The sequence below is a fragment of the Drosophila persimilis genome, unplaced genomic scaffold (genome assembly GCF_003286085.1).
Source record: "Drosophila persimilis strain 14011-0111.01,24,50 unplaced genomic scaffold, DperRS2 tig00001261-arrow-arrow-pilon, whole genome shotgun sequence".
NCBI classification, from domain to species: Eukaryota; Metazoa; Arthropoda; class Insecta; order Diptera; family Drosophilidae; genus Drosophila; species Drosophila persimilis.
In genome coordinates, this window is record NW_020825445.1 from 198614 (window position 1) to 222495 (window position 23882).

The 23882-nt window shown below is 43.1% G+C and overlaps 1 protein-coding gene across 1 annotated transcript in view; it reads left to right on the top strand.

The window, feature by feature from the left end:
- Positions 1-23882, top strand: part of LOC6603838 (midnolin homolog) — a gene marked incomplete at its 3' end in the record, with an annotated part of 85187 nt that overhangs the window by 44231 nt on the left and 17074 nt on the right. The window contains exon 3 of the mRNA XM_026994118.1: positions 7105-7182. Coding sequence (XP_026849919.1) covers positions 7105-7182 — 78 coding nt within the window. The remainder of the gene's footprint in view (positions 1-7104; positions 7183-23882) is intronic.

Below are 23882 nucleotides of genomic sequence, written 5' to 3' on the forward strand. Positions count from 1 at the left end.
GCAATTTAAGTGGCAAATCAAAAGAGAAAAATATAGAAGAGAAAGGAGAATATTTTGTAGATTTCGTTGGAGAAAAGTGGGGATTGGTTTCAAGAGAATGTTTATTAATAATTGGGATTAAAAAATAGATTTTAGTTGGAGCCGTAAAGGCAACAAAGGATGGTATATTTCCCCTGTAAAATCCATTATAAATACAAAAAAAAATAATAAATATATTTTGCAAACATTTTCCAACTTTATCCTCTTAAAAAAATGCCACAAAATGTGTTTTTAAAGCAAATTGTTTCTAGAATGCAAGAATAAAGTCTTAAAAGTATTTACCAATCAAAATTATAGAAATTTGATTTATATTCTGTCTAAGGAACGGAGAGAACTGAAAGATATTCAATTAATTTCAACACAAAAGATTCATTGATTGCTAAAGACACATCATAAAATTGTTCAGAAAAGTGAGAAACAAAAGTTCAAATATCATTAATCCTTAAGTTCTTAAAATATACGATTATTTCACACTCTTTCGCATAATTTATCTCCATTTTATTCGCATATATCCGGTATCCGGATATAAAAACCGAAAGAGAGAAATCGCCCATAAATTGTGCTGCCAATTTAAATTTCCATCAGATGCACGCATATCAACCCACCCCCCCCCCCCTGCCACCTCCCACCCCCTTCCTGCTGTGCTGCTCCACCGCTTGAAATCTGCCAAAAAATGTATTTATTTTTGCAATTTATTTGTTTTTTGTGCCGTTGCCAGTGCCAGAGTAAATAAATAAATATTTTAAAATATGCGTACAAAATGTGTACGCTTAAAATGCAAGGCAAATATTGATGGAAGGGCAAGGGGAAAGAGGGGGAGGTGGATGCCAGTCATCAAAGTACATGTACTTTTTTTTCCCCTTCTTTTTTTTTAATAAAATTCAGCGTAAATATTTTGAAACGAGCGAGAAGGAGAGAGAGAGAGAGATGCCAAAAGCAGCAGAAAACTGCATTTAATTGAAAAATGTTGTGTGCACTCTAGTGCCCCATTTCTCTCTCACTCTCATCGTTCCGCCCGCTCTTGCAGCCATTTCTCTTCATTTCTTTGCTCCACTCTTGCTCCCATTTCTCTCCATCTGAAACCCGTTTGAGGCCAGAGAGGGAGAGGGAGAGATATCATTCCTCCAATTGATATTAATTCAAGACGAATTGAACATTATTTTGTGTTTATTAGAGAACATTGAACCCCAGCAACCCAAAGACAATGGCCTGCAGGCGTGGCACTCGACACAGGGAAATCGTGTCGTGTGTGTGTGTGTCCCCCTCCCCCTCCCCCCTCCCCCTCTGCCCCCAAATAAGCCCCATTTTGGCTAGTAATTGCCGCCTATCTATCCGTTTCGTTTGATTTATGAGTGCAACTCTCGTTTTTCGAGATTGTGGCTTTGCTTTTTGGGCCTAAATACAATTTAATTATCGAGATACATGGAAAAACATGGCTATCGATAGAGAGAAGAGTCCGACAATGTCAAATTAATTAAATTTTGAGGCCAAAACAATTCGAGTTATGATGGAAAACCATTTTAAGACTTGTATTTTCGGAATGCCGTGAAAAGTGGTTTAAGCCAAGATGTATTTTCCAATTAATTCAAGGGAGGATTAGGCATTTAAATGGGGATTATATTTCGACTTCAACTTGGATATTATTGGCTATTTTCTACCCTTTATCCCATATAATATAATAAAATTAAAAAACCATCCAATAAACAGGAATATTTATTTTTTTTTGGTTGAATTTAAATAAATTTCCACGTGAAATATGCGGGCACACACACACACGACTTTTATTACCATATATAACGATTTTTTATTGCTAAAAACATCACAAAAATCTCATCAAATTATAGGGGGGCGGGGCCAAGAAGGGCTGCCAGAACCCCGCCCAAAAGGGGGGGCAAAAGTGGCCAAGAAAATGAGTCAACCAGTTGCATGTTTTTGGTAATGAAGTTGCCACAGAAATCGTACATAGAGGGGAGGGGAGAGGGGAGGGGGAGCGTGTATGGGCCACCTGTTTTAATGGTTTTTGCACACGAAACGGCGGGGCACAAACTTTTTGACACTGGAGTTTTTGGCAGTTGCGTGCTGTTTCGCCATCGTTCATCGAAGAAAATGAAAATGTGGTGCCTGATAAATCCCAAAACTTAATTAAAATTGAAGCACGAAAAACCATATGGAAAAACATTGAAAAAAAAAAAAACAGCTGGCAGCTGCAGGCGGAAAAAAGCTTTAAAACATTTTAGTTTGATAAAAAGTTGCAGAAAAAAAGACTGAAAACACCAGAGAAAGGTCTAGGGTCAAAGACCTCTGGGCTTTAAAATATCATTAAATATTCAATGGATTATAAATTGTTTTTGCAACTAAAAATTTCGTTTTATTTTTGTAGTTTCTATTTAATAAATATGTGAGTGTTTCTTTGCTTTTTATTTCATATTTAATATTCTAATGCCGCCAATTTATTTGAAGCTTTGGCCGCTTTTCCGAGTGTGTTTTTGTTTGTTTGTTTGTTTGTTTTTTTGTGGAATTCAATTAGTTACAAAAATGCATTTTAATTAAATGAAAACTTTTAGCCAGAAACAGAGCCTGCCCCTGGCCCTCTCTGCTTCGATGGGGAAGAAAAACGAAATAAAATTTCTACGAAATTTAATATTGATTGAAATATTTGGAATGCCATTTGAAAGCGAAACAAGGAAGGAGTAAGGAGGAGCCATTTAATCATGCAACATACGCGGATTCTCAGCTGTCGCCCCCTCGGCCCCCGCCCCCCCCCCCCCCCCCCCCCCCCCCCCTCTCGCTGTAGCTGCACTTTCACTCTATTTTTAGGCCTTCTCCAAAGGCATGGGTTTTCCCTCCTCTCCTCTCCTCTCGCTCTCTCTCAATTAGTCAGCTGCTTGTCGCCCCGAAAAGTGTCAAAATATTTTTGCTAGAAAACACATCGTTTTTCCTCCTGCATTTCCCGCCGGCTGCCACTGCGTTTTGCTCAGCATTTCTATTTTCCTTAGCGATTGAATCACAGAATCAGTTTTCAACATTTGGCCAAGAGCCATGGCACTTGAGCGGGCGGCAGGAGTGGGGGGGCAAGAGGTGGCATGCCTGACTGCCGTGTGGCATGGCCAAAATGTCACGTATACGTCGTGTGGCCTGTGCCGCCTTTTGCCGCTTCCACCGCTCCACCGCTCCTCTTGTGCGGTTCTCTGCCTCTGCGCTTTGTTTCTGCCACTTCTTGTGCCTCGTGTCATTCGCTTCTTAGTTCCTCGTTTGTGTTCCGCCTTTTGTTTGGCCTTTCTTTGAGGTAATTACGTCATTAACAAGAAATTTGGAAAGTGCCTCTCATTTGCGGTGATGGGGCATGGTTTGAGAAGGATTGGGCGTTATATAGAGCTACTTTCGGGGCAAGCAAAGATGTAAATGGAAATGGGAAGATTTCAGAGGAATTGGGAGCGGGGAGCAGGGGGTGGGGAGCTTCTACTTCCTGGAATATGAGCCCCCATTGCCTTTCCCCCATCGATGCCCCATCATTTGTTGTGCATTTTCCTGCGTTTTTTTGTTCTCTAATTAGATGTTGACGAATACTTGTGGCACTCACTGTGCCCGCCTCTCTTTGTCCCCCGTCTGCTGTGTGTTTTGCTTTGCTATTTTTTGCGCTTGTTGCATGCCTCACTGGACGCCCACACGCCCACACGCCCACACCAAAACCCATTTCAGGGGCCATTGAACCCTCTTCTGAGTCAATGCCACTCAAACGGTTTGTGTGGCAGCGCTGTGCGTGTACCTTCCACCTACAGATACACCTGTATCTGCGCTAACTCCTACTTGTATCTGCGGCTCCTGCCCAACCCTCCCTGTCCCCCCTTTGAGGCTTGGTGTTCGTCTGGCTGTGACATTGATTCCTCTGCTGGAACTTTGATGTTTGCATCTCTCTATCTGCCACACGCGGCACTCGTTAATGCAGTGCCACAACCACGCCACGCCACGCCACGCCACGCCCATGCCACGCCCATGCCGTACAACAAGCTGCACTTGCAACTGCACAAAAACTTTTACTGCATTTAATTAAATAAGTTTTTACTTTTTGGCCAAGCTTTCCAGCTGCCTCCCCCACGGATTTCCCCCCCTCTTTGGGGCTCTAAAGGTTTGAAGATTCGAATTTTGATTCCCTTTCGAGCCCTAAATGTAGATCCTATAGCTGCTATATATCCTTTATGATATCCTGCCAAGATGCCTCCCAGAGGCAGCCCTGCCTTCGTTGAAGAAGGGGTTGGGGTGGGGTGGGGTTGGGGTTTGGGGACAACAAATTTATCAAAAAACTATTAACGTTGGCGCCGCCATTCTATGCAAATCACAATTGCTGTGTACAGTGTACAGTGAGTGCAATTTGTATGCCGCCAGTCGTCAGTGTGCGTGTGTGTGTGTGTGTGTGGGTCTGTCAAGGGGCATTAGCATCATTCCCATCCACAGAGGCAGGCGGGGAGGCAGGGAGGCGGGGAGGCATGCGACAACAGCATTATAATCATATTTCCAGTTGAACATAGAGATTGGTTGTTGGTTGTTGGTTCCTTCTTGCCCCACCGCCCTCAGCCCGCGGCCCTCGGTCCTCCTTCGATCGTTATAGCCTCGTTTTAAAAGTCAACAACACGCTTACAACGGAACGACTCTCTCGAATGGTGGTTCCCCTGTAATTGAGTTGCATTTAGGGAGAGAGACAGGGAGGGAGGGCGGCTATGTACATATTTCTATGCAAAGTATCTCATAAATTGCTCTTGGCTCGAGATTCTTGGCTTTTATGCATTGTTTAAGCCAAATTGGTTTTTGGAAAATAGCCACACCCCCCCATCCCCCCAAGAAGCCACTCCAGAGGGACACAGGACACACACTTTAACCAGAGATTTATTCAAAAGAGTGCTTTATTTTCCATATTTAATTGTCAAAATCAGACACATTCTGTGGCACAAACAGGTTTCAAGAGTTTTTTGTTGTTTTGTTGTTGATTTGTTCAATGGGATTATCTGCTCGGCTGGGGGGGTGGGGGGGGGGCAGTGTGTGGGTTTCACTCGAGCGTTACTCTACTCTCCACTGAAGCCCCAAGACAACTGATTGAATCAAGTGCCAATTTCCTTAAACGGAGAAGGCGGCAAATCAATAGATGGACGGGAATACTCGCCGTCTTTATTCTCTCTTTGTGTGCGTTTTCTGTATTTCAGGAAGTGTGAATGGCTAATGACGGACAGAAGACAGATAGAATGTCAGTGGAGTGTCGTTTGGTCTATCAAATGGTCGAGAATGACTAATAAAACTGGAATTGTCAAGGCTACAGAGAATAAACATAAAATGTAGATCGACCATGACAAATGTTGGAAAAAGAAAACCAACGGTAGAGGAAAATAAATCTAAGAAAATATCATTCAAGGACCTAAATGGAATAAAAGAATCGAAACATCTACCAAATGCAGTATCAGCAATCATTTCAGTATTAAAAACTATCAAAATCCATGGAAAAACTCTTAAAAAATACCAAACAAAATCTTAAAATTTCAAGAAATACATAAAAAACAAAAACTACCATCTAGAAAATCTAGAAAAAAAAATAACACCAAGAAAATTCAAAAATACCAAAAAAAACCCAAACTGAGCACAATTTTTCAGAAAACTGCAATAAATACCAAGAAATGCTATACAAAATACCACCAAGCAAATGAAAAAATACCACCAAGAAAACACAAAATACCTAAAAATAACCAAGTACATACTGAATACGGTTTTTCACAAAACTGCAAGAAATACTGAAAAATACAAAAATAACACCAAGACATGCGAAACAAAATACCACCAAGAAAATACAAAATACCAAAAAAAAACCAAGTACATACTGAATACGGTTGTTCATAAAACTGCAATAAATACCGAAATAACACCAAAAAATGCTATACGAAATACCAAACCAAAAACGTAATCCCTTGGGGGCTGTTCGATCTGTATTTTCGTGCCAAAAGTGGATTCTGTTAGTTTTCCCAATGGAAAATCCCAGAAAAAAAATCTATAATTTATTTATCTATAATTTTCTATAATTTTAAGAATCTTTCGAATCGATTTTCCTGCCATTTTTCATCGACAACTTTCGGCGCTGCCTTTTTTTTTCTCTATCAAAACCCATAAATTACTCGGTTTTTTTTTTCAACAACAAAAACGAAAATCTTCAATCATTATGGGCAATCAACAAAAGCAGGGAAAACAGACACTCCCTAGGCCCGCCAGCCCCACACCCCCCCTCGGATGGTGTTGCTTGCCCCGTCAGTGGATAATTTGAAAAATTGCAAAACAGAAAACAGAAAATTATTTTCATGCCTCAACGAACATGCAAATAAAGCGGTATTTTGTGCTCTCTGCTAAATGGATATTATTATATGATCGAAAGAAAACTCAATTATAAAGGGGGGGGCTGCGCCTCAGGGGGGGGAGGGAAGGGAGAGGGGGTGGGTGTGGGTGTGTGGGATCGTCTAACCAGAAATAAACCTCAAAAATGCAGTCGATTCTATTTTAAGTGTGGATTATTTTTAGGTTTCTGTTGTGTAAATATTCTCCGAGTTGATTATTTATTTATTTATTTGTTTTTTTTTGGAGGGGGGATTCATGCGGTGGCGAAGTGCATTTGGGGATCCGCCGCGGCTTCTGCTTTCCCCTGTGTGTTTGGGTCTCTAAGGGGTCACGCCCCTGTTTATTATGGAAGACCATGCTCCATGCTCCATGCTCCACGCTCCACTGATTTATGTTTCAAATTTCGAAAAACATGGAAATTCTCTCTCTCTCGCTCTCTCTCTCTCTCTCTCTCTCTCTGTGTGTGCGTGTGTGTTTTCTTTTGTCTTTCTCTTTGTTTTGTTTTGTTTTTGTCAAAGTTTTCCCAACTTTGATTTGGATTTAAAGTGTATATATGCTGGTTTTTTTTCTTTGTGGCAAGAGGCAATAATTATGCAATCAACGAAGTGGCACTTGAATGGGTCCCCCCTCGCCCTCGCCCTCGCCCCCGCCCCAAATTGAGTGATTTACCGACTGACTTTTTTCTTCTGTTTCTTCCAGGCGTCACAATGCGGGAGAAGAAGGGAGGAGCCCTGCAAAAGCTCAAGAAGAGGCTATCCCATAGCTTTGGGCGATTAAGTGAGTAGAAAACATCATCTTCAATATGGTATATTATTTATTGGGGATCTATTAAGTATTTATGGGAGAACCAAGGCCATATGCGGCAAAAACAAAGAATATTCCACAGGAATTTTGGAGAGAACTGCCTTGTGGGTGCAGTTTGAGCACCACAATCGTTGGCTTATCTGATAGATACATACATGTATCTTTGTATTTGTCTTTTTTTTACAATTGTTTGATATTCATGCAAAGCTTCAGAAAACTTGTTTTTCTGTCTCTGAAGGCAGGCGTTGGGCCCCTCGCATTAAATCGGAAAATGTCAAATGTTGAATGAATCATTCATTCAGTCATTCATTCAAATGTGAGTGTTGAAGGAAAAACCCCTAAAGAAATAGAAAAATCACCACAGAATGGTGGAAGTATCAAAAACATACAATAATTGCAAAAAATAACATACAAAATTTATAAAATTAAAAACAACAAAAATAATAAAAAATGTTGTTGTAAAAACATGCAGAAAGACTGCAAAAAATAAAAAAAAATATTAAAATACAGAAAAAAATATATTGAATTAATTGAAAAGAAAAGATTATATTTTTTAATTGTAAAATCATATGGAAAACACTTGCAGAGAGACTTAAATTCAATAAATAAAAAAATTATTAAAAAACCAAATAAAAATATATCAAATTAATAAAAAAAAAAAAATTTTAATTTTAGTTGTAAAATCAAATGAAAAAATAATAATAATAAAAAAATAAACTATTTAATAAAAAAATATAAAAAATTAAATGGAAAAATAATAAAATTAAATTAAATAAATTCTAAAAAATTCAAAAAACCAAAAAAAAAAAATAAAAATTGAAGCCACACCCAGAGGCTTCCTGCCGCCATTATAGTATATGCCTCAAGCCTTTTAAGGCACCAGACTTTGGACAACCTTTGAAGACAATTCAGATATGAAAATATCACTTGTAAAATATTCAAACTGTCGGCCAAATATGGCCACACTTTTGGCGTTACTCAGGCCCCCCACCCCCCTCCACCCCCTACGCTCCACGGTGTTATGGGAAAATATAACAGCTGTTCATTTGGGGGAACTAGTTTCTGAAAAGACAACGACAGAAACGACCGTTTGTGTGGGGGCGTTGAAAGACAATTAGTCGCATGCCGCATGCCGCAAAATCAAGCGTCCGAAACGGGTTTCGGTTCGAATGTGAGTCACAGACAGAGAAACAGAAACAGAAAAAAAAACAGCAGCCATCAGGCCATCGGGCCATCGGGCCAACAGACCATAACCATATCCCATATCCAATTGGTGCTGCAGTGCGGGGGTTTTTTCCATAAATAAATTCCGCATAAAATGCATGGAATATCTGTAATTAAGGAGCTCTACGATTGGATGCCACACAGTTCCAAAATTTCAATTTACAATTTCCCCCAAAAATATTCTCATCCACACATTCTCTGGCTGTCAATCGCATTCAAGCCCCCTCCAACCCCCCCACATTCCCTATCCAAAAAAAGAGAGTGCATTCAATTACCGCACGAACGACACAGCCATCAAAATGCTGGACTTTTTAGGCCACTAATAGCCTTTTGGCCAACAATTGAGAGAGAACAAAAAAATCGAACTGAAAATTTGTTTTACATTGCAATTTTTGTATCTTTTGTGGTTGCACCGAAGGAGAGAGGAGTAGAAAAAAAAACTCTGCTGTGTTTTGTTTTTTTTTTTTTGTGGCATTGTGTTTTTGACGCCGAAAGAGCTCTCTTCCTCTCTCCCTGGAGGATTGCTGGATGCTCTGGCAGGTAGAGGGGTTCAGGCCGGAATCCATAACTTCTGGCATTTGAAAGCTGCAAAAAAAATCGAACAAAAACGTAGGAACACTACAGCGAATATTGAGTGGATTTTTGAAGGCAGGTTCTGGTGTTAAAGGTGCTTAAAGAAGTCTTTTTTTGGGGGGAAAAAATTAACCAGAAGGGGGGTATTTTTTGTAGTTTTGTAGCCTATAAAAATGTGGCACTAAATAATATTTTGGAGACACTTTTCCCCGTACATAAGCCTGGTTTTTGTGATATTTAAAAACCCCCAACTACAGATTGAAGCCATGCCACTTTTGATATTTTTTGTAGTTTTGGACAATGAAATTCTGCCTATTTATTTGTAGAACTAAAGAATATTTTTCCCATCAAATTGGAGACTCTTTCAGCATAATTTAGCCTAGTTTTTGTGATATTTAAAAACCCCCAACTACAGATTGAAGCCACTCCACTTTTAGGGGCACAAATGTACCTAAAAGTGTGATATTTTTTCGTTATATTGTTGTCTTGAGGAAAAGTAGCAATAAAGAATATTTTGGCCCTCCAATGGGAGACATTTTCCCCGTACTTAAACCCCTAGAACCCATAGAACAATCCACCATGTTCCTCCTTTCTTTCAAGGTCTAAATATGGGCTTCCCTTACACATTTCGAATGCATTTCCCCCCTTGCTAAATCAAATTCGTGTTCCTATACGAGTACTCATGCCCCGTTTCACCGCCATCATTCATTCAGCAATTTCATCAACTGTTCATTGATCAATTTTCCATTGAAGAGAACAAACAAAAAGTATAAGTTTTCCTCACAATTTTCCATCATTCCGCCACACAGACAATTTGTCAGCGTCTTGTACGCGAGGAGTACTTCTCTCTCTCTCTCTCTCTCTGTGTGTGTGTGTGTGTGTCTCACAATTGAGCAATCCTTCAAGTGGAAGAAACAATTTCAATTGCAACTTTGATGCCTTCCCCCAGAAAGAATTTCTCACGATCCTGATGCCATTTTGGGGCAGCAGCAGCGGCGGCAGCGGTGGCAGCGGCAGCTCATAAATGTTGCAGTTGCAGAAACGAAAACTCTTTGCTGGCTGCAAGTTTAAATGTTTTCATTGCATTATTGAAGAGTTTTTCTGCAGCGAGGCAGGAGGCAGCGGCAGGAGGCAGGAGACGGGAGGCAGCATCAACATCTGTCGGTGGAAAGAATGTCACTCAAGTGGCAGCAACAACTGCTGGCCAAGTTTGCTGTCAAGGCTATTAGCAGGGAGATTGAGAGATGGAGAGACACGAGACTTGTTTGTCGCTCGTCGGGCGGCAGGGAATTCGTAATCGGAGTCGCCTCCGTGCGGATTTTACTCTGCTTAAGCCATCGTTAATTGCAGACTTGTTTTCTTTCAGCTTCTCTCCTTGCCTCTTCCTCTTCTAATTTTATTTTAATTATGTTTCTCTGTGCAACGCTCCATCGCTCGGAACCACTTCATTTCCTTGGCCATAAAACGCCCATGAAAACGCCAAGTAGTGAAATCACTTAGAGCCAGAGAATTTCCACTCTCTCGTTTAGTTCTGATGAGTGCAGCACAGCAGTGCAGCATTCCAAAGACCCACTAGAAACCAGAAATATATACATCTATATATACAAATATATACGTACTATATACTTCTACAGATCGTGATTTCTTTGTTCTGTCCCTCTTGGGGCCTGCCTTCTTTTTCTTTCCTTTTGTGGCGATAACTATTCGTATAGAATGATTCGTATGATTCATCTGTGGTACCCATTCTGCGGTCTCTTTTGACTTCTTTGAGACGATGATATTTATACGCTCTTGAGACGGCAGACCCGCTGTAATTGGTTTACCCCTCCCCCTTCTTCTGTCGCTCTTTTGTGATTATTATTGCTTCCGTTTAAATACTGCTATTTTTTTGTGTTCACTCTTTTTTTTTTCGCTGATGAAAAAGTGCTTCACTAGACGATGTTCTTGCGGAAAACTAGAGCCACATTTTGTTCTATGATCGTGGACATATATTTTCAATCAAAGCTTTTTTTTATAATTTTATTATTAATATTTTTGATATAATAATTTAAAACAATTTGCATTAATGTATTTTTTACCGTAGACAATGTATTTTTTTTTCGATATTGTTTTTTTTATTTTTTTATATATTGTTTTTTTTATTAATATTGTGTGTTTAATATTTTTCTTTATTTATTTTTTTTTAATATTATTTTTTTATCTTTTTTTAATATTTTTTTTTAAAATTTTTTTTTGTATATTTGCTTATATGTATATATATATTTTTTTTTAAATTTTTTTATATATACTTTTATTTAAGTTAATTTTTTTAGTTTGTTTAACATTTTTTTTATATATATTTTAATTTTTTTTTTAAATATATTTTGAATTTATATTTGTTTAGCTTTTTCTAATTTTTTTGTTTATTTTTGTTGTATATATTTTTTTTTATATTAATTTATCACCTGGAAAATCATTTGTTTTTTTAATATCAACCGAAAAACTCTAGACGTCATATTTCTACAGCATTTTCTTGAAATTCGCATAGGGTTTTCACCTTAAAAAGGTGTTCTATAGTACATAATTCTCCGACATGTCCCATTTGCTGCTTAAACTATCACAAATAAAGCCGAGAGCCGTGCTGTTCTCCATCGTAGGACTTCAGGCAGGAGGACTGTGGGCTTCTGTCTGCCCACGCCTCTAGGAACCCTTGAATCCATACGTAACATCCAGATAAACCCACATTCCGGCTCGAATGTACGGCTAGAAGCCACTCTGGCCCACAAATCTATGGCCGAGAGCCACTTGGAGCCTCTAGCATCGCATTCCGCTCTAATAAAAACTAGAAAATCCTTTAGTTCAAGTGAGAAATCTTGTATTTATTTGCGAGTAGACCAACAATTGTGACACTCCACTCCACTCCACTCCACTCCACTCCACTCCACTCCTGATGCTGGGAGATGAAGTTGCAGCTGAAGTGAGAGCTAGAGATTCCAGCGAGAGCGAGGAGATATCTTGAGATGTTTGGCTTGGTTGGGTCCTTTTGCTCCTTTTGCTCCTTTCGTGTAAATATTTCATAGAGTCCAGTGTCCGACTTTGACACTTGGTTTTGTGCCGCACAGAGGAGGCAGCCACATCGTGGGCTCCATCCTGTGTCGCCTCATCGTCATCATCGCCATCATCATCATCGTCTTGATGTTCTTTGTGCCACTGATACAGTTCCTTTCTGGATTCGCTCTCTTTCGTTCCTTCTCCTGGCCTGTCATAATCCTTTTTGATAACATTTTATGGCCCAAACGACACTCCACACGGTCCACGTTGTCCATGGCTTTAACCCTTGACTGCCTGTCCGGCCTGTATCTATGTATCTGTCGGACTCTCGTCTGCAGCGACAGGCAGCAGCCACTTGATAACTTTACACTTGAGATACAGACTCCTCATCCCGCCCCGCCCCGCCACCCACTGCCCCTCCCTGGCTATTTACTCTATGGCCCTGCTCTTTTTCCCAGGGCTAGGGGGAGAGGGGAAGAGGGGAAGAGGGGGAGGGGGAGCCAAAGACGAACGAAGCGCGCGATAAGCAGCTAATGGCCGGTCGACTGTTGCCGTCTGCCTTCCAACCTCTTTGCTTTTATCTGCCCTTTTACTTCTATGATTCCTCATCTGCCTCCCCTTTCCCCACCCCCTCTCTTTCTAGAAAGTCTTTTGGTCACACTGGACCCGCATATCGCATATCGCATGTGTGTGTGCCCACAGTGTTGACTGCCTTTGAGTGGATTTAACGAACGAATCTTAGATCTTGGAGCGAATGATTCATGATGTGGGTTTGAGTGGGGGGTGGCAGTGCCTTAAAGAGATCTTTGAGGTGAGATTTTGGATGAAAACTGAAGGAATATGAACGGAAGAGCGGAAGAGGCAAAGGAAACCCCGAAATCTCTATTTTGGATTTCCCATCCTCCCTAGGGAGTCCCCACTGTAGTCCATTCCACCGTAGTCACCGTAGTCTGTCCATTCAAGTGCCATTCGAGGCATCACATTCCGCTATCAAAACACGCATCGCTTCTCGCCTTAGCCCCTCTCGTCGCTGCCTCTCGTCGCCGCCTCTCGTCGCTCCCTCTCGTCACTCCCTCTGCTCCTCTCTCTCTCTAGCTGAAGCTTTCGTCTCGCTTTCCCTCGTCCATCCAAATGGAGCGCCTTTCAGCGACGTCGTCTTCATTGTATTTACGCTCTGATTTGTGAAAAGATAAGAGGGAGAGAGGGCGAGAGAGAGTGAGAGAGCATGTGTTGGCCACTCGTCTCCTACCCTCTCCTCCGCCGCTTAAGCCCCCGCCTTCGAAAAGTATCCAAAGATTTGAAGTGCCACAGAGATACAAACACTACTCGTGTCATATACGGATACGGATACGGATACACAGATACAGTTACAGTTACAGATACAGATACAGATACAGATACATACAGACTAATCCGCTTTGGCGGGCCAAGCGTTTAATATGTCAGGGTTTCCCTGCCATGCCATGAGACGATGAGAAGACCTTCTTTTGGGGATACTTACGGGACGGATCATTATCTCTATCTCCCTCCCTCTCCCTCTCTCCCTCTCCCTCCGAAGCGTCCGTCTGTGCGGCTTTTGATGATGAATCACGCACATGACCTGACCTTTCGCTCGCTTAAGCAGATTTAATGGATTTCCATCTGGGCCCCAAGCCCTCCCTCAACCATTAAATCCGCAAATCAGGACATAAATTCATAAACCGGAAGATTGTTTTACGCCGTGCAACACATTGAAAGGACATTTCTGCAAGGCTTTGCCGTGTGTCCTGTATTTTTGATAATTCGAGTGTTCAATGGAGGTCAATGGAGGGCATGGAAAAGGGGTTAAGGGTGGGGGCAAAGGCGAAAAAAGGCAAGGCAGAATATGGTGGGGGTATGATAGTCGTATAGTTCTACTAGAATCTATATAAAAAGTGTATTTTATGGGAATAATTTCTGGATTACTCGAAAACAGCCTCGAAATTGTACAAAAAACCAAACAAAACCTTGGAATACCCAAAGGTTTTCTTAGTACAGAAATCCACAAATAAATAGATAGAAATACAATTTTTTGTTCCTTTCGGATCTCTTTTTTCCCCACTTTGCATACCCTCCCTCCCCCCTCCGCCCTTCGACTGTCAGTCCATCTTCCATTCTGTGTTCCATTTGTGTCAATTATTTACGTGTATTTATCGCATGCTGATACCCATATACATTTCCTCCAGCTTTTCCACATTTTCCATTCACATTTCACGCAGTTCTGCCCTCAGCTTAACCCCTTTTGAGGGGAGGGGCGGAGGGGGAATGGGGAGGGGCTTATGCCCCATTTTTGTTGCCAGCGACTATCATTGACTCTTCGTATAGACATTTCTCTGGCTGGCTGGTCCCTGGCTTATTTCTTTTTATTATTTTACTCTGCTGCCGGTGACAGGAGGACAGAAACGGGAGGGGGCACGGCAGAGCAGGCCAGGACGGGGCAGAGCAGGACGTGGCATCTCCACTCGCGTACATGTTCGATAATTTGTTTTTAAACGGCTCCGAGGCCCACTGTTGTTGCTTTTTGTCGACTGCTCGGATGGTCGTACAGGTACATGTGTTGCCCCTCAAGACAAAAAACCAAAGCCCCTGGCAAGCGGGTTGCCCCTCCCCCCCGTGGAACGTGCCTCGAATGCGAGCAGCAGCATTGTGGGGGAGGAGGGGGAGCACGGGGGAGCACACCGCCTTCCATAATAAAAGTATTTTAAGTGAAACCTTCACAGTCTTCCCGACGTAAATCGTAAAAATTCAGTTTTCAATGCGGCTTTCTGTTTGCTTTCTTCCGTGTGTTGCCTCGGGCAGATACCCTGTAAAGGGATGGGGGTCGTATTACCTGTCACCGAAGTGGATGCGCTCTATAGTTTATGGGTGTATTATTTCCACAAATAAATAGGTAAAGGAACCCCTAAGAGCGGAAAGTTCTATCACATACAGATTCCATAGAAAATAAACAGTTTTCTCTAGGAATTGGAATGAAATACGGGGAAATTGGAAGATCTTGTATATTTATACAAAACGAAACACTATATCACCACTAAGCTGGGGATCTTCAAGGGATATCGAGGTTTAAACGATCCTAAGGGAAGTCTTTTAGGCAAAAAACTTAATTTTTTCCAAAAGTAAGGCAACCAAAGCTTAGATATATCGCAGTCTTGTAAGAAAATAGCTTGAACCATCCAAATCGGGGTGGTATATTGATGGATAACTTGGTTATTTCTGAATACATACCAATGAAACTTTAGAAGAGGTTGCCCTTTGTCTTTGGGCCACATCGGGGTACTATATCAACGATATATCCGATAAACCAAGCAAAAGTTCAGAATTTATTGCTCTAAAAATCAGTGAAAGACCATCGTCTCTATAATGTCTCCGAAAGGGGATACCCCCCGCGCACCCCCCCTAAAGGGTAGTCCTCCTCACATGTTTTCTTCTTTGTTTTTTGTGTCCGAGAAACGCGGCCGGAATTCAATTAGGCCCCCGCCGTAAACAGTTTGAGAGCCACTGGGCATTGGCCCTATTTCGCTGGCCGCCACTTTGTCTCGCTTTTCTCGTACTCTTTTTTTGTTGCTTTTCTCTTCTATTTTTGGCAGCGGCAGCGGCGGATCTGCCACGGCGTCCGTTCAATGACTCGGCATTCTTGGGCGATGGCGATGGCGAATGTCAGGGGAGCCTCCCGTTCCCTTGGCCTTTTATTTAATGCAGTTTTCAATTTGCAATTTTCTGTTGATGCTGCAACACCCCCCACCACCCACCCCCCGCACTACTGGTACTCCGTTTTGTCTCTGGTCTTTTTTATTGTTTATCTTTGTGTTTTGTTGAATTTTCATCTTTGGCTTTTCCTTTCACGACATCATTGCTGATCGGAAGCGTTGCAACACGTTCGCTGCTCCTCTCCTCCCCTCCTTCCCTCCTCCCCTCTGATTATTATGTTTTTTTGCATGCAAAGTGCAATGCCAACAGCAGGAGGGGGGGGGGGGGGGGGGCTGGAAAAGCAGCGATAAACACAAGCCAGACAGAAGGAAAAACCGCATAAACAAGGCAAACACTGGTGGCAAGGGGCAGGAGCGGGGAGCAGGAGGTGTGGGAGGCTCCACAAAAGGCTTTTCGCATTTTAATAGAAATGTTCTTCGTTCGCGTCTCCAAGCGGCAGGTCTGGTGGCCATCCTTCTGGGGGAGGGAAGATATAAGGAGGACGAGGACGAGCAGTATTCCCTATCAAATAGTGGGGGTACATTGATGGCTAGTACTCGGTAGAATGAGGACCTTGGGGATTCTTAGGGCTTCTTCAAAGGATTTCGCTTGAAGAAGGAACGCCTGCCTTTCATTCTGCAAAGGGAAGTTCTCGGAAATCAGTGATCTGTGCGCTCTTTAACTCTCCGTACAGGAGCAGAGATTACTCCTTAATGTTTTCCTTTACCAATTTTTGGGAGAATCTCCCAATCTATGCGCTTTTTAGCCATCAGTAGAGGCCTCTCTGAGCTGGTCGTGGCCGAAATTACAGGCCAATTGTACTTCTATGTGCATCTAGTGGCCAAGAGACGATATCTGTGGTCTTTTTGCAGGGCTTCGCAAAGGCAGGGGCCACCCCAGACCCTTCCATGCGCTTCTCAAAGAGAAATGTGGCCAAGGATCGCCTTTCTATGATTTTTACCTGCTAAAAACTCAATTTTCCTGGATTTGCATAGAGTATTTCTAGAAATTTGTTGCATTACCAGTTATGCTTTAAGCCTGCCCCGGCTGCCACTTCTATCATCGATTGTTCGTCTGTTTTTGTGGCATGGCGCGGTGTGGCACGGCGTGGCGTGGCATGGAGGCTCCACCCGTTCGCGCGTGACTTTGAAAATCTGTTTTCATTCGAGTGTATAGGATTTTCAATTCCGTGGCATATTTCATAGACTTATGCTTGTCAATGCAACCAGACGGAAGGCGGGGTCTGTGGCAGGGGCAGGGGCTGTGGCAGGGGCAGACAGTCGAATAACAAATAAATATTATGGTACGTGATTTGTTCAGCATTTGGCTTGTGGTTGCCTCTCGAATGAGAATACTCGGGATACTGGATACAGTGGATACTGGCTGGCAGGAATCTGTGAATCTCGAATTGAATTCTGAGTTGATTTCTGATTCCTGATTCCTGATTGCATTTTCTGCTGCTTGCAGCAATTGTGAAATATTTCTGCTGCCGCACATTGATTGCGTGCCCCCTCCCCACTCCCCACTCCCCTCTCCACTCCACTCCCCTCTTCTAAATTGGTTGCCATTTGGTTGTTGGTTTCTGCCTTGTGAAATTCCACTTGAGTTTTGCTTCTCGTTCATGCCCCTGCCTCATGTTGCAGGGGACGACGCAACCGTCGCCCACTTGCTGCCACAAAAAGCGTAAACATTTAATTTCCATGTGCCACAGGGACACACAGAGCGTCGAAACAAATGCAAAGTAAACCAAGTGTTAAATATTTGCCATGGGCCATGGGGCATGGGGCATGGGGCATGGGGCACTCACGTTTAGAATTTCTTCTTGTGCCCGAAGGCCTGGAGAGACGCTACAGACATTGCGCTGCTGCATTTCCTGACACGGCCTGACACGGCCAACAAATCTTTTGGCCAAAAAGAGGCCCACCCCAGGAGCCACAGTGGGACCATTCGATGGGAAATGCAAGGAAAAGAAGTGCTCTGTGCATCGAGGAACCAGGGAGGAGGCGATTCTGTGGCCACAAAGGTGGCCTCGTGGGAGAGAGGCCTCTCGATTATGGAAATGGAGGACCAAAAAGGAACACCTCTAAGAACGGGCATGCCCCTAGCAAACGGGTCTCGGTACCAAGCGGAGACACAGCAAACGCTTCTCCAAGGACCTCTCACAGCCTGGAGACACAAAGAAAGAAAGGGGCCACCTTTCTGCCCCACTTTATACCTCAATAGAGGAGATCTCTAGGAATAGAGACCCCCAAGAGGCTTTCCCACACAGAAAATCATGTATTTTTGGTGGGCCCACCAAAGAGGGACTCGGCAATCGCCTTTCTAGGCGTTAACTCCAGAGAAATATGTGATATATGTTTCATATTTCATTTGAATCGCCGAACCCGAACCACTGTGGCTCTTGTGGCAGTGTCTCTTGGTGCTTCGCTAATGACTTTTGCTTGCCTCGTCACAAGGGGGATGCCAACCCTCTCTGCCACTCCTACCGCCCTGCCGCCCTGCCGCCCTACCGCCCTCTGACGTTGTCAGGCGTCATGTCAGTGTCGGCGCCCTCGCACTTCATTATTTTGAGATTTCTGGCTCTCTTCCTGCTCTGCAACTCCCCACTCCGCCCCCCCCCCCTCTCTCCCTTTAGCAGAGACCCTGTCATAATTTCTCCTTTCTTTTTGCACCCAAACTGGTTCAAGGTGTTGACTTTGTTGCATGTGCGAGTGCCAGTGCGAGGACGAGGCATGTAAAGAGCGTACAGCCATGTGTGGCACCTGGTAATGGCTTCCTTGTATGCTTCCTGTCTCTGTCGCCCTCTCCAGTACCCCCCCTATGGCCCCATACACGTTTTATTGTCTGTCATGTGGCCGTAAAATGATTTTCCTTCTGACATTCCTCTGGCGGGAATCCTACTTGAAATTTCTGTTTTCATGCCTCTTGCTGTTGCCGTTGCTGCCGTTGCACTTGACACTCTTGAGGCAGGGGCTCTGATCTGCCCTACAGTTGCAGAGTCACAGTTGTAATCACAGTTGCGGGGCCACTGGGCTCTCGAGCCTCGGCGTAGACATTCCACCAGACAGCCCCGGCCAGCCGTCCGTCGGGCCCATTGTTCCATTTGGTCTGCGTTTTGTCTGAAGAACAGACCAGAACCCACCCACAATTTACAGCTTTTGGCCATTGTCTCGCTTGTTAGGGCTGAATTTTTCCTCATTTTTCCTCTCAGTTTTATTTAGTATATATCTTTTCCTCTCTCTCTCTTCTTCTTTTTTTTTTGCCCTGCTCATATATTATTGTGTGTTTCCTCTGGTGGAAAATGTTTGCTTGGCTGCCTGCCTGCCCCGAGAAGAGCAATGCACACACACTTTTGCGGATTGTGGACCTGGGGGCAAGGGGACTACAACGGCAGTAGTGCTGCCACCACGGGGCGGGGTTTTTGTTGGTAATAATAAACCACGAGCAGTGCATACCAAGCGTCGTTCACAATTACCATTGTAGAACGACTACCAGTACGACTGCGAGTATCTTGTGGCCTTCTTGAGAAGGAGAACAGCACCCCACACCCCACACCCCGCATAAGAGCCAACGAAGAGAGAGGAGAAAACATATTCCAATAAATTGTACCGGCAAGAGAGGCGCCGACAGAGGGAATGACCTGACCCCTGTGAAAATTGAAAATTATTTCCCATTTATTCCTTATTTTTATTTTTTGTACATTTACTTGACCACTGAAATTACCCAAATAAACTTGCCAGTGGTTTTAGTTGTTTTTTCTGGGCTTTTTTCAAGTATTTTCGTGGTATTTTCCTAGTATTTTTCTGGTACCTTATCTAGTATTTCGCTTGCATTATTTCTTATATTTTCTGAAATTATTTCTTATAGGTTTTTTAGTTTTATTTTATCTGGTATTTTACTTTTAGTATTTTTTTTATAGTACTCCTTTATTATAGTTTCTAGTCATTTTTCAGTATTATTTCTGGTACTTTTCTCAAATATTTGTTCAGGTTAATTTTTTGTATGGTATTTTCTCATTAGTTTTCACCCATTTTTTCCTAGTATTTCTATGCTATTTACTCCAGCATTTTTCTGGTATTTTTTTTTAGTATTTTTCTGGAATTTTTAGTGTATTGTCTAGTATTTTTGGAATTCTTCTAGTCTTTTTGGCATTTTTCTAGTATTTTTTTAGTTTAAAAAAACATAATTTCTAGTATTTTCAAGTATTTTATGGTATTTTTCCAGTATATTTTGGTATTTTCTAGTATATTTTGGTATTTTTCTAGTATATTTTGGTATTTTTCTGGTATTTTCATCAGTATTTTAAATGGTAAAATTTTAGGTATTTTCTTTACTATTTATGCCCCTCTAATTCTATTTATTCAGGGTCCATTTTATGTGTTATCATGTTCAAAATTCTCAAGAGCCGAAGTTTCCCATCGAAACGTGTCCTTTGGAGGAACAGAACCCTGGAGATGGAGAGAGGAGAGAGGGGAAACGAACAGAATGAAGAAAAACATATTCGCATAAATTCTGGCTTTTGCACAGCGAAAGATGGACTTAAATGGAAAATTATTTTCCATTTATATGTGCATTTTTGTTGCTTCCTTTTTTGACCAGCGGTCAAGAGTTGTTGCTGTTGGCTGCCGCAGAAATTGGTTGAGAAGTGAAGCAAGAAAATGTTTGAGCCAACCGGCAGCAGCAAATAAAGTTGGGGAAATAATGTTGATTTATATTTAGTTGGTGGGCTCCTCTTGAAGGAGTTATTACGCCACTTTTCGGGGGGAGTTTCGGCGAGAGGCGCCTCTCGATGTGGAACAGTTTGGTTCCGAGCAAGTTTACCTTAACTTTCTCTCTTGAGTCCCGGCCCGTGACTCAGTTTTCATTCGAGAAACTCTCGGCTGAAAGGCAAACTTCAATTAGCGATTCTCTCAGAGTGAAGTTTTCGTTCGAAAAAGTTGTTGATTTGCCGGCAAATAAGCAAATAAACAAACAAACAAATAAACAAATAAACAAATAACCAAATGATTCGAATGAGGGAACAAATGCGTTGGCAGAATGCAAATGAACGGCTCTCCGTTCCACGGTAGATGGTGGCCAAAAGATACGCCCACAGAAAACACAGAGAACAACACAATTTGTCGCTGGCTGTCGCCTGAGATTTCTCTGTCCTGCATATCGATGAAGCCTGTAGCCTGTAGCCGCAGGAAGGCCCTGCCACAGGCCGAGAAGTCATCAAATTGATGATGGATAAAGCAGACAAGTGCCACAGACAAGTGCAGTGGCAGCGGCAGCGACAGTGGCAGCAATGCTTGTGGCAAATATTGACCAAGGGACAACAGAGGCGGTCTCCAGCGCTCTCCAGGGGTTAACCACCGCCCCACCACTTGACTGACTTTTGTTGCAAATTATTATTTCTTATTTCTTACTTTTATTATTATTGTTGCCTCTTCTTCTCTGTGTCTCTCGATTTGCATAGTCGCGCAGGTAGCGGCGGCACAGGACTTGCATTTCAATGACAATATTTCCTGCCTTCCTTCCTTCTGCCATCTCTTCAGATTGCCTCCAGAATCAGAGTCGGAGACGCTGTGTCTCTCAGCCGAAGGAACATGGACTCTGAGGAGGTTTCTGGGAGGTCGCTTTCCCCATCCCTGTCTGATGGGGTCTGCCCGAGGGTTGAGTGGAGGCTTCTTCCAACAAAAGTGATCTCTGGCATCGCCTCACGGCCCCCGTCTCTGTCTTGCCTGCAATTTGCCTTTTTGGTTAGTTGCTTGGCTGCCATTTCATTTTGATTTGATTACATTATTCGTCGCGCTACTGGTAGCTACTGGTGTGTGTGTGGGGTGTGTTGCATGCCCCTCAGGCCCAACTCTTGGAGGGGCTATCATCAAGGATTTTTAAGTTCATTTACTTACCAGCGGAACTTCCGCGAAGCCCTCAAGCCGCTTGGTGTCCTTCCTCTGGCTAAGCTTGCTCTTCCTGGACGCCTGGACTACCTCCTTCCTCTTCCTGGATGCCTGGGCTACCTCCTTCCTCCTCCTGGACTCCTGGGCTACCTCCTTCCTCCTCCTGGACTCCTGGGCTACCTTCTTCCTCTTCCTGGACTCCATCCTTCCTCTTCCTGGTCTCCTGGTCTCCATCCTTCCTCTGCCTGGTCTCCATCCTTCCTCCTCCTGTCCTCCTGCTCTCCTGCTCTGCCTCTGCCTCCTCTCCAGGATCCTCCTGCTGCAGCCCCCCACCGGTTGAATGGTTACACTTCCGTCTTTAGTTATTTACTCAACTGCTGCTTCTGCTGCGGCGATTTCCACTTCGTTTGTCATTCTTCAGTGCCTCCTGGCGGCTCCTTCTCTTCCTTATATTCGTTTCCCTATTCTCTAGTTCCTCGTAATCTCCATCTTCCTAGATGTGGCCAAAAAGTTGATTTGTTTCTGGGACAAGTTTCCTCATTTCCACACCCATAATAAACAAGTTTTTCCTTTTTATTTTATATGCTCTCCGCCCCTCCCGCCTCTCTTTTTTTGTTCCTGCGGAAACATCAAATTTCATGCCAGGAACGAGGGATTTTGGGGCTAGGGAAATCTTGGATCTGAGAGAACTCCAGATCGTGCCATATCCTGCACCCTCCTGGTTCCCTTTTTCTTGTATTAAATATTTATTTGCCAGGACAGAGGCTTTTCCTCTCTGTGTATTCCATAAATTCTTATCAAAAAAGGTCCTTGATTTCCTTTTAAAAATTACCCAACTCTGATTTTGTACTTGGAAACTTTTTTGCCAATAGATTTTCCTCCCCCCTGCCTGTTTCCTTTGCACATATTTAGGCGCCTGTTCTTTATCATCCCGTCTGTCGTTACTCATTTGAGTGAAAGCTTTTCGCTGTCCTTGAGTGTAAAAACCGCAACAGCCGTAGAGGGGAAAAACTTGTAATGGCCATCAATCAAAGGTGGGAGCCAGCCAGCCCCGCTTCCAACCAGGGAGACCGACGTTTAGCCTTCGTCAAGGGGGGTGGGGAGGGGGCGAAAGAGGCGTCATATCGTTGAATGTCATCGGCTGGTGGCTCGTGGCTCGTGGCTCCTGGCTCGTGGCTGGTGGGTGAACCCGTACAGGACACCTGTCTTGGGTGTCCTTTTGTTGTACATTTGTTCAGGGCTTAAATTAGCATATGACTCATGGTCTCGGGTCTCTGGTCTCTGCCTCCTGCCATTTCGTTTGCAAAGCCATTAATAATGTGAGCGAAAACATTTGCTTGGCCGACTTTTGGGCGCTCTGGCAAATATCACTTAAAAAATGGCCGGGAACCAGGAGCCAGGAGCCAGGAACCGGGAACCGGGAACCAGGAAGAGCCACTGCTCCGGGGACTGGCAAAAGTTGAGAGCTTGTTTTGCTGGCAATTAGCGGAGAAGTGCCGGAGACCGGAGAGGGCTGCTCTCCGGCTGGGTAGTGCTCGTAAATTGTCATTCGCAAACATTACACATACGCCCAGTTGAACAGTTGAACATTTGAACAGTTTACAGTTTGTTCCACGTTCTGTTCCCGTGTTCCGCGTTCTATTCGCTTCAGCTATCAGGCTTATGTATCCCCTACTAGACTCCCCCCAGTCCTCTCATATCTGCAGCCCCTAGTCCATTCTTTTGGCCTGTCTCTGGCTCTGGCTCTGACTCTGACTCTGGCTCTTGTATTTTTTTTCGAGAGTTGACAATTTGAATAAAAGCTGTGTGTGCACTGAGCATATGTGCCACGCCAAACCCTTCCTCTGCCCCGAATGATTGTGCAACAACAGCGCTGGCCGCCCCTAGAGCTTTGTTAGCGAATTACTTATGGCCCTTTGAGTGGCTCTAATGGATTGAAGATCTGCAGCTGGAACACTCTATTATTGAGCTTTAAAATTGAAGAAATTTCCCAACGAAATTTGAAGGATTCTCGGGGCTGGAGGAAGGTATTTAATACCCGAAAGAAAGACTGGAAATTTCTGTGAATTTTCGCCAACATTTTGACTGCAGAGACACAGAATTTGTATTCAATTTGGTAGCCAAATCTGGGGATCAACAAAAGATATGAAGGGGTTTGCCAGATATTTCTTTTTGTATGCAATTTTATCTACCATTTTGCACTTGACTTCTTTTGCCTGCCACTAGACTAGAAAATCCTTTGAATTTTCATAATTT